The sequence below is a fragment of the Phragmites australis genome, chromosome 7 (assembly GCF_958298935.1).
Source record: "Phragmites australis chromosome 7, lpPhrAust1.1, whole genome shotgun sequence".
Lineage (NCBI taxonomy): Eukaryota > Viridiplantae > Streptophyta > Magnoliopsida > Poales > Poaceae > Phragmites > Phragmites australis.
Genome location: NC_084927.1, coordinates 33232478 through 33246732, shown reverse-complemented (window position 1 = coordinate 33246732; position 14255 = coordinate 33232478). Strand labels below are relative to the sequence as shown.

General features: G+C 44.5%; 1 protein-coding gene across 2 annotated transcripts; it reads right to left on the bottom strand.

Annotated features, from left to right (window-relative positions):
• Positions 1–4377: 4377 nt before the first annotated feature.
• Positions 4378–6688, bottom strand: LOC133924859 (probable purine permease 11). 2 transcript variants are annotated; one of them, XM_062370588.1, is made up of 2 exons: positions 6528–6688; positions 4378–5633 (listed from the first exon to the last, which is right to left on the bottom strand). In XM_062370588.1, the coding sequence occupies exons 1-2, from the start codon at positions 6555–6557 to the stop codon at positions 4479–4481; spliced, it is 1185 nt and encodes a 394-aa protein (XP_062226572.1). In that variant the 5' UTR covers positions 6558–6688; the 3' UTR covers positions 4378–4478. The 2 variants fall into 2 exon arrangements, with proteins under 2 accessions (XP_062226572.1, XP_062226573.1); XM_062370589.1 differs by having other exon boundaries at positions 4378–5584.
• Positions 6689–14255: the final 7567 nt, after the last annotated feature.

Sequence of the window (14255 nt, the reverse complement as noted above, 5' to 3'; positions counted from 1 at the left end):
GATTCTCCGATCAAATAGATTACTGCTGATTGTCTGGTTGCAAGGGATATGCGTCATGTGAGTGGAATTAAATGCTGGAATTATGAATGGGGAGATCTGAACTCTCAAGTCCAGTCGACTAATATGAGGGAGCAGCAATGTCTGCTGGAGTAGTACTGCCAGTACTACAATTTTTAGCGGACCTTGATATAATCATGAATAATTCAGTTGGCTCAGTTGAGTCTAGGACAATAGAATGGGAGTAGTGTTAGAAATTAAACATGACGGATCGCGAGTGCTGGTTTTCACGTAAAAAACCCTTGTAAAAAAAAACCATAGATATAAGTGCAGAGAAATTACGATGACTCGTCTCAACTTTGCTTTAAATATGTATATATAAGGAATGGTAATAGGTAACTAGTTTAATATGGATTATTCTAAAATGTGAGCTAAAAGGTGTCCATTGTGATGCCCAATTAGAATTCAGATCATATTTCAACAATTAGTTTTTTTTGTTAGTAGATTGGATCACAAAGACTGCATTAATACCTGTACTCTTCCTGCCTATAAAATACCTGTTGTATCTACGTCCGAGAATGCACACAACCACTGCTGACATAATATACTTAAGTTTGGAAAATAAGCCTCTTGGTAGAGTGTTATAGGTCTTGAAACATCTTGGTCAGTAATATTCTTTTATCCGAAAATCTGGTCTCTGAATAACCCAGCTCGTTATTCCGTCTGTTCAGACTCCAGACACTCGGAGCTTCCACAAGGAAACAGACCAATTTGTGGTGCCTCCTCTCCTCGTGTACCAAAACAAGTGATTCCACCTTCGTCCCTACAAGGCCAGATCCCAGACCTGGAATCCTTTCATCATTCTGATTGTGTCCGTCTCCCAGTGCAATCTTGCTTCGGCTAGACGATAGCGGCCAATGTCACAGCACAATTTCTAATGGCGACAAGCGTTTCGATGCTCTTTGCATGCTGCAGTAGTACCTTTTTTTTTATTGAGTCTGTGATGTGATGATGCGCTGCCAGTGCGATTTACTTGCGCGCACTAACAGATTAGTAGTACCACTAGTAGTTTCTTGGCTTGGCGACATGGATAACAAGGGCCACAGGTTTGTGACCTTACGAAAAATGGTTGCGTTGCTTCCCCGGCTGCAATCCTCTATCTGACTTGTAGTGTTTGCACAAAATTACTGTAGTGTTTGCCGTAGTAGTACGTAGAGTACTTCACAAAAATTTAAAAAATGTTGGTGAAGGCGTACAGGGTCAACTGGGCTCGTCACCCTAGCACTGGTGCAGTGGTGCTGAAACAAGTCAACCACGGTACCAACTGCAATGAATGAACTGGAAAGCTCGCAATGATGGCTCTGCTTAGCTAGAAACCACTAGGGCATGAGCAGTTGAGCTGATGACTTGATGAGTTCTGCTGCTGAGTTTCTGGCCGCCGAAAATACTGCCTCGGCAGAATTCGGCGGCAGGGTGGTTGCGCGTTTCACCCCCGGGACGTTAAAGGTGTGATATTGTTGTTTGAATATACTATTTTTTCTATATTTGTAAATATAATTATATGGTTGAAGTCTCACTCGGTGAATAATATATCCGAATCGAATTTATCTACGAAACCTAATCCGGTGTAGTGTTTTAGGTGCAATATTATTATATCCACTCATACAGACAATCAGACAACTTTACATAATTATTGTATCTGTAGATAAGGATCATTATAGACTCATACATATAACTAAATACTCTTCTTTTCAGAATTACTACACATATTTAATCTATTTCTAATCATTCAAAATATACGCAACAACTCTTAAAAACTGTACCGACAAATAAACACACCCTAAGGCTCGCAATCAGGACAGGTGTTTGGTTTCGCTGTGGTCGGGAAAGCTCGATGCCTTTCCGGTTTGAAGCTAGTGCGGGTGCGGCACCGCGGTGGTGGTGGGTCGGTGTGGTGAGATGTGAGCGTCTGAGCGATGTGCTTATGGACCGGGCTGCATCAAACATAAATATCCTGCATTATGCGTAGTATTCTTGCCTTTTGATGAAAAAGGGTGATTATTTTGATGAGAGAAATGGAGCTTTAATACTGTCTTGATGGCATTGTTGGGTTTGCTGTACGTATAGACTCCACAAGTCCACATGCGCTTGTCTTGGTCAAGTATTATTGGCTTAGGGGGGATGAACACTTCAGTTTCATGAATTAATTAGGCCAGCAAACGCCGACGTTGTATAACTGGAAATTGGAATGGTTCCACCGGATGAGGAAAAAAACCCTGCAAATTCTAGCTCAGGCTCACCAGTTTGAAACTGAGATGCTCCGTTGTAACTTACATGAAAACCAAGTTAATAAATAGCAGATAGCGGTATCGTAGCAGATAGCGGATAGTAGATAGTTGGTGCTAAATTCCAATAACAGTATTAAAAAACATCAAAAACTTTGTGTAATAAGATATATATTATGATTTTTCTCATCATAAGAATCATAAAAATAGACTAGTCAACTCAAACTTTGAGGTAAGAAGCATAATGTGTATTACACAACAAGGTAGTAAGATCATCTTCAACCAATTTCATTTATTTTGTTTCCTTTTCGATTTACTTCTCCGTTTCTATTCCTTTTATTTTCTCTCATCTCTAACAGCTTCACTTCGAGGGAAATCGTGAAGAAAAAGAAGAGATAATCCTGTCATAAAGTAAATGATATTGAAAATCCTTTTGTAACGGGGATAAAAATCTCTTCATGACGGAAATCTGGGTCACTGAAGGGAGCCTGTGGGTTGGTCTAAGATAGCAAAAGCTAAAATTTCAAAGAAATAATACACCGATAATGAATCGTTACCGTGACTAAACAACGTCCGTTAAAGCGATCTTACAAGTGATGTAGCGGCCTGAGAAGCGATATAACGGCCCCTAAGTTTCAATTCACTGTTGACAAATGCTACACTTCGTATTTATAGTATTTGTACTCCGCTACCACTATTATGAACGCAATTTCAGCCGCTACCAACGCAATTTATGAAGACTAAAGTTGCAGTTCGTGTCCTCCGTCATCCCATTATAACGGGAAATCATCTGAAGAATTTCCGACCTTGATCAGGACATTTTCGATATTGATGAATGTATCCGCCAGCACAGCATGTAGTTAGTGTTCAACTCGTTAGGTATTTCGAACCCGTCAGCATTGCAAGCCTGTGTCCATACGATGGTTCGATGAAGCACAGCGTATACGTAATGCGTCGTACTACCACCACCACCATCTGAAGTCGAGACGAGGGTGAACACGGCACGAAGCAGTTGCTTCGCGTGTCTGCCTCAGCTGTCGTTCCTGTCCAAGGCTTCAACCTTCAAGCCATTGTAGGTGAGGAGTAGGAAGGAGGTGTTGCACCATCCCTTTTCCGGGATTTGACCGCTTGCATGTGGCTTTTTTCGCATCTCATGATCGTGACTTGTTTGATCATCTTTATACATCTCAATTTGGTTGCCTTAAGTTGGTTCCACGGATTGTTGTTTCTTTTTTTTTTTAAAGAAAGTTGGTTCCATGGATTCGGAGAAGCTAGCTGCTATTGGCCCTTTTTATTTTTTAAATAAAATATTGTAAATATATGTGCATGTTTTGAAAAATTGAAAATCTAAACTTCTGTACCCGTTGGAATGGCGACGTACCAGCTATCGCCTGTTGGAAGAGTTGATTTTTTTTTAGCTAGATGGTAGTATTCTCTGTACCATATAATTTTTTTAATGAAATTTTAGATATTATTTTAAATTTTGAGAGCATTAGAATGCAATATTTTTTATTTTTAAATATATCGCTCGTTGAAAGAGCGACGGGTAGAGTCTAGATTTGTAATTTTTTAAAACAGACACATAAATTTGCAATGTTTTGATTTAAAGATGTAAAAATAAAAAATATTCGCTACTTACCAGGATGGAGTGACAAGAAAAGGGGAGTTGGGAAAGGGGCCCGGCCAAGTGCTAATTCTCGGACAAGTCCAAAGGAGTGATGGGGCAGTGGGCTAGGAAGCAGGCCAGCATACTTGTTCGATAAAATGAGCCTAGCGCAAATAAGACCAGAAACTAGTTGAGCCCGTTAGAAACTACGGTGGGACCCAATACGTTCAAAATGCCGGCCCGCTAAAAACTAAAAACGGATGCAGGATCCAAAATCTAACGTGCAAGGCCGAGCACGCCTGTGCAAACAAGCAAGCCAGCCATTTGTATTTGGGATAAAACTAGCATCGAACAAGCTGCATCTTCCAGCAACAAATTATGCGGTTATCTTCTCATATGCTCCTGTATTGCGGTATTGCGAATGCATAACTCGTAAAATGACCCCCCTTTTGATCTCTAAACACGTTACTTATCCTCCATAGAAAGACAGAGCAAGACCAACTGGCCAAGGGCCAAGGCATTTATATGCGACTGCATTAACAAAAAAACGAGTACTATGGGGTAGCTAGCAGGCTCGGCACGACCAAGTCTCAAGCGGGCAAAACCGCGTCGCTTCCAGTGCGCGCGGCGCAGGCGCGGCACACGGCCTTTCCGCGCCGGCCGTCGACGTAGTGCTGGTACACGTACGAGAGGAACCCCCACACGGCCATGAGAATGGCCACGGCCTTGATGCCCGTCATCCTGTCCCCGAACAGCGCGACCGCGAACACCGGCACCAGCGGCAGCGCCAGCGTGCCCGTCACGTTCGCGAACAGCGACGACACCCTCGCGATCAGCCGCACCGCCCCCACCGCCGCCGCCTGCCACGACACCGCCGTGCCCACCAACGTCAGCACGTACCTCGCCCTCCCGTTCTTGAACGACGCCATCTCGCCCGGGATCGTCCGCCAATCCCACGACGCGAACAGCCCCGCCACGGACACCGCCGACGCCACCAGGCTCGTGTATAGCTGCATCTTCAGCACCCACCGCAGCGTCCGCGCCTTGATCACCTTCTCAAAGGAGACCTCGAAGAGGGACAAGATGAGCGCGAAGACGGCCGAGGCGGCCAGCGTGAGGACGAAGCCGACTGGGTACTTGCCGCGCGGCACGTTGCTGGAGGTCTCGTCGGAGGAGGACCCCACGCCGAGCAGCGCGGCGGAGAAGGTGAGCACGACGACGGAGTTTGCGATCAGCGCCGTGAACCGCTGCGCGTTGATGAGGCGCGAGGTGACGGCGTTGAAGGCCAGCTGCGTCGCGGCCACGAGCGAGAAGGTGGACACTGGCAGATACTGCAGGGCGTACGAGTACATGAGGTTGTCGAAGCCGACCATGACCCCAATGCCCATGTAGATGGCCACCATCTTGGATGGGGCCGGCTGGTTTTCCTCCGCCGACGGCGGCGGCGTCAGGAGGAGCGGGATGACCAGAAGCGGCGCGCCGCCGGACTGCGTGAGCGTGGCCATCCACTTGCTGTTGCCGCCGGAGTTGTAGTACAGGCGGCCGAGGAGGGTGGCCACGGTCTGCCCGCAGAGCACCATCAGCATGTCCGCCACCACCGTCATCCACCATCGGACGCTGCCTCTCATCGACCGGCGCGTGGCGGCCTTCGGTCCATCACGGCTGTCATCATCCCCGGATTCCTGATCCGGAATACCTTTTTCGAAAAATCGCCGTAGTTTAGCACAATAAAGTTCACTCTTTTCCTCTAACACAAACAAAAGCAGTTAGGCAGAATTGCAGTGAAGTAAAATGAGCTTTAAGACAATCACACCTTATTCTCTTTATTTCGTTCTCTTCTCGATTTTTTTTTTCATTATCATTTTCTTTATTTTCTCTCATCTCCAACAGCTTCTCTTCAAGAAAAATCGCGAAGTGAAAGAAGAGAGAATACCGCTCTAAAGTAAATGACCTTAAGAATTCTTTTGTGACAGGAACTATGAAGGAAAACCGTTAGAATGTTGAAGGAAAAAAATTTCTTCACGACAGGAATCTGAATCTAAAGAAAAGCGCTTAGGGTTGGTCTGAGGTCTTTTTTTTTTTTTGTTTCATTCGATGAGACAGCCACTATGGCAGCAATGAGCTTGGGTGAAACATTGCTTACACCTCAACTACCGAATTCAACGGTGATAGAAGATGGTCTAGCGTAGCTTATATATTTAATTTACATAAAATTTATTTCTTCAATGATTGCTTTTTCTTCAGTTGGAAAGCAGCCCCTATTAAGCAAATGTTTATACAAAACAAACACGTTTAGCTGGCCAAATTAGAATAAAAAAGATTGAGATCTTAATGGAAGATGATGTCAATGCTAGCGCGTTGTTTCCTACATCTTGCTGGCTCAGGACGGCAAGGCAGCCAACACAAGAACAATCTAAGCTGGACCGTTTAAACGTAGCAATAATTCAAGAGGAGCAGGCTCCAGAACATGAACATAGAACCATCCCATGTTCTCGGCCAGCTGACTAGCTTTTCAAGATCAGGGAGAAGACAGGCAATGGAAACAAACAGTCTGTGAAAAATCAAGAACCATGTTGACCATCCACACATGATGAAGCAAATCGAAAGCAAGCGAAAAGGAGAAGGCTCTTTTGAATTACCTCTGATTTGGAGCTGAGATTCTTGAGCATGTGCCATGCTGCTGACTGAAACGACTCAACACCAGGATGAGAGCTGCTGCTTCTGCCTCAGCTATCCTTCAGTTGTCTTTGACACTTCCTGCTAATGAACAACGGGCTCCAGGCACCTAGGTATCATATATATTGATCCCAGCATCTATTATATTAAATTCTTAATATTTGAAGGAAAAAAAGAAGCCGCTATGTTCGTTTTAAAAATCACAAAATTGCCATGTTAATTGTAAAAAAAGAAAAAGATCCACACCGCTGGACAAAATTATAACGGTGGAGATCATTTATGGAATCAAGTCATATGAGTTTGAATAGAATTCGTTACGAACATAAGTAACTCTCCTTTTCCGATACTACTGTCTTAAGTTTGGATAGATCAGACTCTATTTTGGCTTTTTGGAAACAAAAGATTGTTGTTTTATCTCTTTCTAACCACGTGATGGCCACGATGGAAAGCAACAATCTAGCTGGCAGGCCCTACACAACGATCAAAGGCTCCTGTGCGTGCCCCTTGACTGTGGAAACAAATTCACCCGGTATAAAAAGATCTCGCGAGACCTTGATCCACACCCCATACGCTCTTGATCCAACAGCTGAGAGCGGCTCACACGTGAAGAACCGAATTCTATAGAATTTATTTTCCTGTGACACGGTTTTCTAGAGATATGGCTAGGGACGATTGGCTCTGGTTGCTGAGAAGCGACAGCACCACTCCTAGCGGCGGCAGCACGGTGGAAGGGGGCTCCGGCCACGGTGATTGGATAGCTGGAAACCGAAGCAAAAAACGGAATCCCCGGGTCGTAGGGACCCATCGGAGAGGTTCCCGGACGGCGCGATGGCGACCGTGCGTACAACCTCGCGCGCGTGGGGAGGAGGACGCGATAAGGGTGTGGCGGAGGGGCAGTGCGGTGACACAGTTGGACTGCCCTAGCAGGGAGGGCGGCTGATGCGGAGGGATGGCGAGATGCTCGATTTTGTGCCTCAGTTCCAGTGCGGTGATCGATTTTGGTGCGGATCGGAGGGGCAATGCAGGAGTGATCGCGCCCTCGATAGCGAGGCAGAAGGCCCTCGATACCGAGGCAGAAGGTAGCTCGAGGAGCCATCACATGAGAGCTAGTAATGGACCCGACGACACATGTCTACGGGCGCAGGAGCCAACGCTTGACGAGCCGGTAGCGCAACTGGCCTTGCAGTGAAGCTACCGGCTATGACCGTACGATGGCACGACGTGCTGCAAAAAGTCACAATGGACCTTGGCACATGAGATCTAACGAGAGTAGAAGCAACCAATGGCATACTGAGCAAAATCATGTTGGCAATCGTGAAGGGGAGAACAAAGTGTCTGCCCTTCGTGAACTGTGTGGGCGTGGGTGTTCAATTTTTATCACAAATGTGAGGTCTCCCCACACAAGAAAAGCATCATGAATTAAACTCGGTGGCCTTCCCGACTAGAAATACATCCCACGAATTTAGAGACAGCTTCTCGTGATGAAAAGGACAAGTAGACGAACCATATGGAACACATGAATTTAATATGGAATAGTTCAGATCCTCGTAGGATTCTGAATATAACATGAACTCGATCTTGGGCACCGTCGGGCCGAGGAAGAGTAGCAAGGAGCTATCTTACCAAAACAACGTGAACATGAGCCTGGGTGTGTTTGTTTTCTCGAATGAGGTTTTATAAAGCTATATCGTATAAACAGGCTATGAGTGAGTAGGCTGAGCAAAGTTATATTTTTTTTAAAACAAGAGTATTTGATTGGTTGTATCTGTCTGGACAAGTTAAGCCGGTTTTCTATGTTGGTTGACTGAATCTGAGATTGCTTGAGCTGATGTAAAAATTGAGATTGTGATTGGTTACTCGTATGAAGATACTTTTGTGACACTGATAAGTGAGTCTGCCTATATGAGCGGATGCAGAGCCTTTATCCGCTAGGTCAAGCTGCGGGGTGAAGCTCGAATAATGATGCCGTATATTTACATCCACTGAGCTAGACTGAAATAATAGATACAAACAATCAAACTTGCTTCTACCTAAAATTAAACATATCCACTGAACGAGACTGAGAGAGATTCACACAACCAAATACATCGCTGGTGAACACGGCTATGAAGTTGAGCGATGCTTCCTACCAATGTATTTGGTTTGCATCACCGGACCGTCTCAAGGCCAACCCATCCAAAAACCAAGCCTACGTCTATCCTCTTGCATGCCGGATAACCGATGTCGGATGGCGTAAATCATCAAACCATCATCCACGACGTGGTCAATGTTGCTACAACACTGCCTATGAACCAACTGTGTCAAGTGTTTGGTGTCGTGAAAAGAAATCGGGAGAACAACAACTCAGCGGCAACTCCTCACAGCGAGAAGAATATGTCAACCCGTATGAGGAACCCATGAATTTTACCAGAGTTTTATGTAAAATTGTTCAGTTCACAATCCGTATGGAATGCATGAATTTTACACGAATTTCATAGAAGTCCAGTTTGTTCTGAGCGCTCCAAACGGGTCGTAATGTTCGGTTGGGCTATCTAATGACATGCGTTGTTGCATCATGCCTTTCAGTCTCATCAATCTGGTTGGGGATGGAAAATCGGAAATGCCCTAGACATCAGTCGATCAGATAAGCACCGTCATATTTTTGCTTGGAGCTCATAATACAAAGGTGTCATGGAAAATTTTCCTAGAAGAACATTATTGATTTGAAGTCCCAAATTGGTGTCATAATGCAAACATGGATATTGCGAACTAGAGATTGAGGTATCATAATGCAAACATGGATATTGCGAACTAAGATTGAGGTAGCACGATTAAACATGTCGAGGGTGGTCGAGGGTGGTCAAAGAAAATGGAAAGAGTAAATTTGACAAAAGTTCAGATAGTTTGTTTGTGTAGCATAAGTGCATAACTCATGTTGATCTTACCAACAACCCAATCAAATCGAATTTGGATATCTATTAAAAAAGAATACCAATGAAACCCTGAATTCCTCTTTAGCGTGGATTCTCAGTTAATAAAAAAAATCTGATTTAAAACTGTAGAAAATGGTAAAAAATTAATTTGTAATGGCACAATTGTATTGCTTCATCTTCTGTTATGTTTCAGCATATTTTAAGCATAAAGTCTTAGCTCTTTTCCTGATTTTATAATTTTTTGAAAATGAATGGTATTAATCTTCCAAGAAAGATCGAAATACTTTTATATTTCTAATCAAAGGTATTATGTTGCTAAAAGAAGACACTAACGAATCTAGGCATGCTATTTGCACAAGCACCTTATTAGTTTTAAAATAATAAAGAGACATCTATTACCAGTACGATTGGATGTTTTTTTCCACGATCAAGGGCCCCACCCCCTGCAGAGCACATAGTTCTAGACTACTACTCATGACCCCGCTTTTCAATCCAACCGAGGGTATCTCCAATGGTTAGAGATAGCTGCTACTACCTCTATTCTGAAATAGATGTTTTAGGAAGTTGGTTCTATTCTTAAATACATGTCGTTGTAGGTTTACGAGGTGACAATTCCCCAAAGAGCCCCTATTAAAAGCCATTAAAAGTTGGAGTTGAGAGTTAACGAGTGTGGTGGATTGAGTGCTAATTAATTAGAAGTTGTAGTTGAGAGTGAATGAGTGTAGTGGATTGGATGCTAATTAACTAGAAGTGTTGGAAGTGAGAGCAATCAAGAGGAGTAGATATGTCAAAAGTGAAAGAATTGATGTCATCTTGTTCTACGTGTTGAAAGCTAAAACGACATATTTTGAGAACATAGGTAATATCTCTTAGCTGAGAGAGCACACTTCTCAATATTGTGACCAGCACGATTCTTCATACCTCACAAGGAGAGAGGGGAGCAAGTAATAGCTTTTAAAAAGAAGAGATGAATAGCTAGTACTTACAAGTCACCTTAGCACATCTCTTCTCTGTGACATATGAGGAATTGTGAACTATAAAACCAGCATAAATTTTAAGAAGTGTGCTCTCTCAGTTAAGAGATAATAGCTATAAATAACCATTAAAGATGCCCTTGTGTATACATCAGGCATAACTTCTTCTGATATCTATGATTGAGGTGCGTTGCCAGCAAGGCTATTCTAGGAGGTAATATCATTAGGGTTGATCTTACTACAACACTAGGGATGATGTTACCTATTCACCAAGTTCCCATTGCTCTTCACAACTAGAATCCAAGCAGGATTAGTAAGAAGTCACCGGGTTCATATGACCCTAATGCTTGATATTGCTGCCCCGTTTCCTATTCGGGTATGCAGATAAGACACTTGGTGGGCTCAAAGTCTGCTATTTCGGAATAGTCAGTGCAAATCATGTGTTAATGTTGTATTAATTAATTTAGTATTGACTTCAGAACTCATACATGCCCCCAATACATCTTAATCAGATATTCTGGTTGTAGATCAATGGTAAATACATGAAATAGATGGAAAATTGGGGTGTTTACAACATCTCGCCGCATCACATGCATATTCAAATGTCATGCAAATAAATGCATATTCAAATGGAGGTAAAATACATGATTGGAACATTTTTTTTTAGGGCAAAGCAATTCTATTTTTGAGCACAAACAAGACCCTAAATCAAGGAGTGAATTAGATAAGAAAGTACACATCAATCTTCAGCCATATGGAGATAGATAAACACTCAATTATTAGTCAAGTGTACCTGAAATTGACATGCCACGTACCACTTGCATCACGTTGTTGACGACGACAAAGAATATTAGTTTTGCACAATGTTGAGGATGGGTAAAGTCCAATATGTAAATAATTTTTTAAAGTAGGGATACATAGATATCAACTATGCGTATCTTCAGCCATGTGGAGATAGATAAACACTCAATTATTGGTCAAGTGTACCTGAAATCGACATGGTTCGTACCACTTGCATCACGTTGTTGATGAGGGAAAATAATATTAGTTTTTCACAGTGTTGAGGATGGGTAAAGTCGAATATGTAGATAACTTTTGGTTCCAGCGGGTGCAGCCTGAGGGCCGTGGTTGCTAGGAGAGTCGGTCGCTATAGGTTCCATGGCTTCTGAAAATATTTTTGTATGGAACATCCATGGCCTCAATGCCCAGGCACATCACGATACGGTTAGTGAAATCGTTGATCAAGAGCATGTCTCGTTGTTGTGCTTACAAGAGACCAAGCTGCATGTAATTGACAATGCCATCATTGCTAGGCACTGCTTTCGATTATTGTTTCTTGCTGGCTGCAAGTACTCGGGGTGGGATTCTCATTGCGTGGTGCACAGATATCTGGACGGTGACGAATATCACTCTCAAAGACTACTCGCTTACTATCAAGGTGTCTCTGCCAAGGGGGGCATCTTGGTGGCTCACTTCTGTTTGCGACCCTCACAAGGAGCTTGATAGAGTTGTGTTTCTACAGGAGGTCCGTGATCTGAGGCTTGGCTGCATTGGCCCTTGGTTGCTTTGTGGAGACTTCAACATGATATATAGAGCGGAAGACAAAAACAACAACGCTTTACATCAGCGCTCGATGGGTCACTTCCGGCGCTTCCTTGATGATTTGGAGCTCAAACAGTTACACCTTCAGGGTCGGCTGTATACTTGGAGCAACAACCATGAGCACCCAACTCTCGTGTGTATTGACCATGTTTTCGTCACTATCGACTGGGAAGATGACTTTCCCGATCACCGGTTGCACAACCTCTCCATGGATTGTTCTGATCACGCACCCATCTTACTACATACTAATATGAGCTCCACATTCAAGAATCATTTTTGATTCGAGTCCCTTTGGCCCCGATTCTTGGGGTACTTGGATACAATCCGTGATGCCTGGCACTGCCCACTGGAGAACGCCAATGCTTTTCGCTCTCTTGACTACAAGTTACGCAACACTGCTAAGGCCCTAAAAAGGTGGAGTCAGAAATTTGTTGGCAATGTTTGTTTCTAGTTGGCGATTGACAAAGAGGTGGTCTATCGTCTTTACTGTGCTTTGGACAGGCGTCTGCTATCATCGGATGAATAGCAGCTATGGAAGGAGCTCACGTGTAAATGTCTAGGCCTTGCTTCCTTGGCACGCATCATTGCGCGTCAAAGATCCCGTATACTATTCCTGGTAGAGGGTGATGCCAACACGAGGTTCTTTCACCTGCAGGCCTGCCACCGCCACCGCAAGAACTACATTGAGACCTTGCATGTGCAGGGGGTGTCGGTTGTGAATGGGGGGTGGGGGGAGAAGGCAGAAGCTGTACTCAGATACTTCGATGAGGTCCTCGGCTCCCATGAACCCAAGTCGCTGGTGCTCGACTTCGGTTCCCTGAACATTCGTTCTCAAGACCTCTTCGGTCTCGTCGTTTGCTTCTCGGAGGCAGAAATTGGAAGACTATCCAAGAGATTCTGGCTGAGAAAGCGTCGAGTCCTGATGGATTTACATGCATGTTCTACAAAACTTCTTGGGAAGTAATTAAGCCGTATGTTATTCGGGCTTTCAATGCCTTGTGCGCCTGATGGAAGGAGCTTTAATCTTGTCAATGACTCTCTCATGTTGCTCTTGCGTAAGAAGAGAGGCTCAAGAGATCAGGGACTACCGCCCGATCAGCCTAATGCACAACTTCTGCAAATTGGTCACCAAGACGCTAGCCCTACGTCTTGCACCAAAGCTGTCTCTCCTCGTGTAGCCTAACCAATCCACATTCATCAATGGTCATCACATTCATGATAATTGCAGAGCCGTCAATTTGGGCACGCTACTACTGCACCGGAAAAGGTGGCCAAGTCTGCTATTGCGGATAGACATTACGAGAGCTTTTGACTCCATGTCTTGGATTTTCCTATTCGACATGCTTCGTCACTTTGGCTTCTCACGGTGGTGGATCAACTGGATTGCTATCTTGCTATTCATTGTGAGTGCGAGGGTCCTCCTCAACGGTCAACCAGGGCATCGAATCTGCCATGCCCATGGCCTTCGCCAGGGTGATCCATTTTCACCCCTTTTGTTCGTGCTCGTGATGGAGGCCCTCAATGCCTTGATCTCGAGTGTGGATAGACGATCGCTGTTCAGAGACTTGGTCACGTCTGAGATCAGGAACATGGCTTCACTATATGCAGATGATTTGGTGGTCTTCATCTTGCCATGTGAGCATGATTTGGTTCTGATTAGAAGCATCTTGGACGCGTTTGCTGCTGCCTCGGGCCTCTACTCGAATCTGAGCAAATGTCAAGTATCACCAATACGGTGCAGTGAGGTGGACTTGGCGACTGTGCAACGCTTTTTCACATGTATGGTCTTTGATTTCCCGGTTAAGTATCTTGGAGTGCCTTTTATCGTTGTGGAGGCTTCGCAAATGTGATGTCCAACCCCTCGTCGATGCCGTGGCGGATAGGCTGCCGACTTGGAAGGCAGCCTTGCTCACTTCTGCCAGTCGCGTCCTCCTCACCAAAAGTACTCTCATGACCATCCCTATCTACATGTCCATTGCTTCATGCTTGCTGCCTTGGGCGTTGCAGGCTATCGACAAGATTCGTTGGGCTTTCCTCTGGCGCGGCACCGACACAGTGTCTGGAGGTCACTGTCTTGTATCTTGGCTATGAGTTTGCCATCCACTAGCACTTGGTGGGCTGGGGATCCTCGATCTCTTGTACCTTGGTTTCGCGCTCCATCTCCACTGGGAGTGGCTACACCGGGTGGACGACTCGTGTACCT

What these genes read in the sequence shown, in the direction of transcription:
- LOC133924859 (XM_062370588.1), bottom strand. Translation starts at nt 6,557, where the DNA reads ATGCTCAAGAATCTCAGCTCCAAATCAGAG. An exon ending in ATCTCAGCTCCAAATCAGAG is followed by an intron (nt 5,634 to 6,527) that starts GTAATTCAAAAG and finishes TTTGTGTTAGAG; the next exon opens with GAAAAGAGTGAACTTTATTG.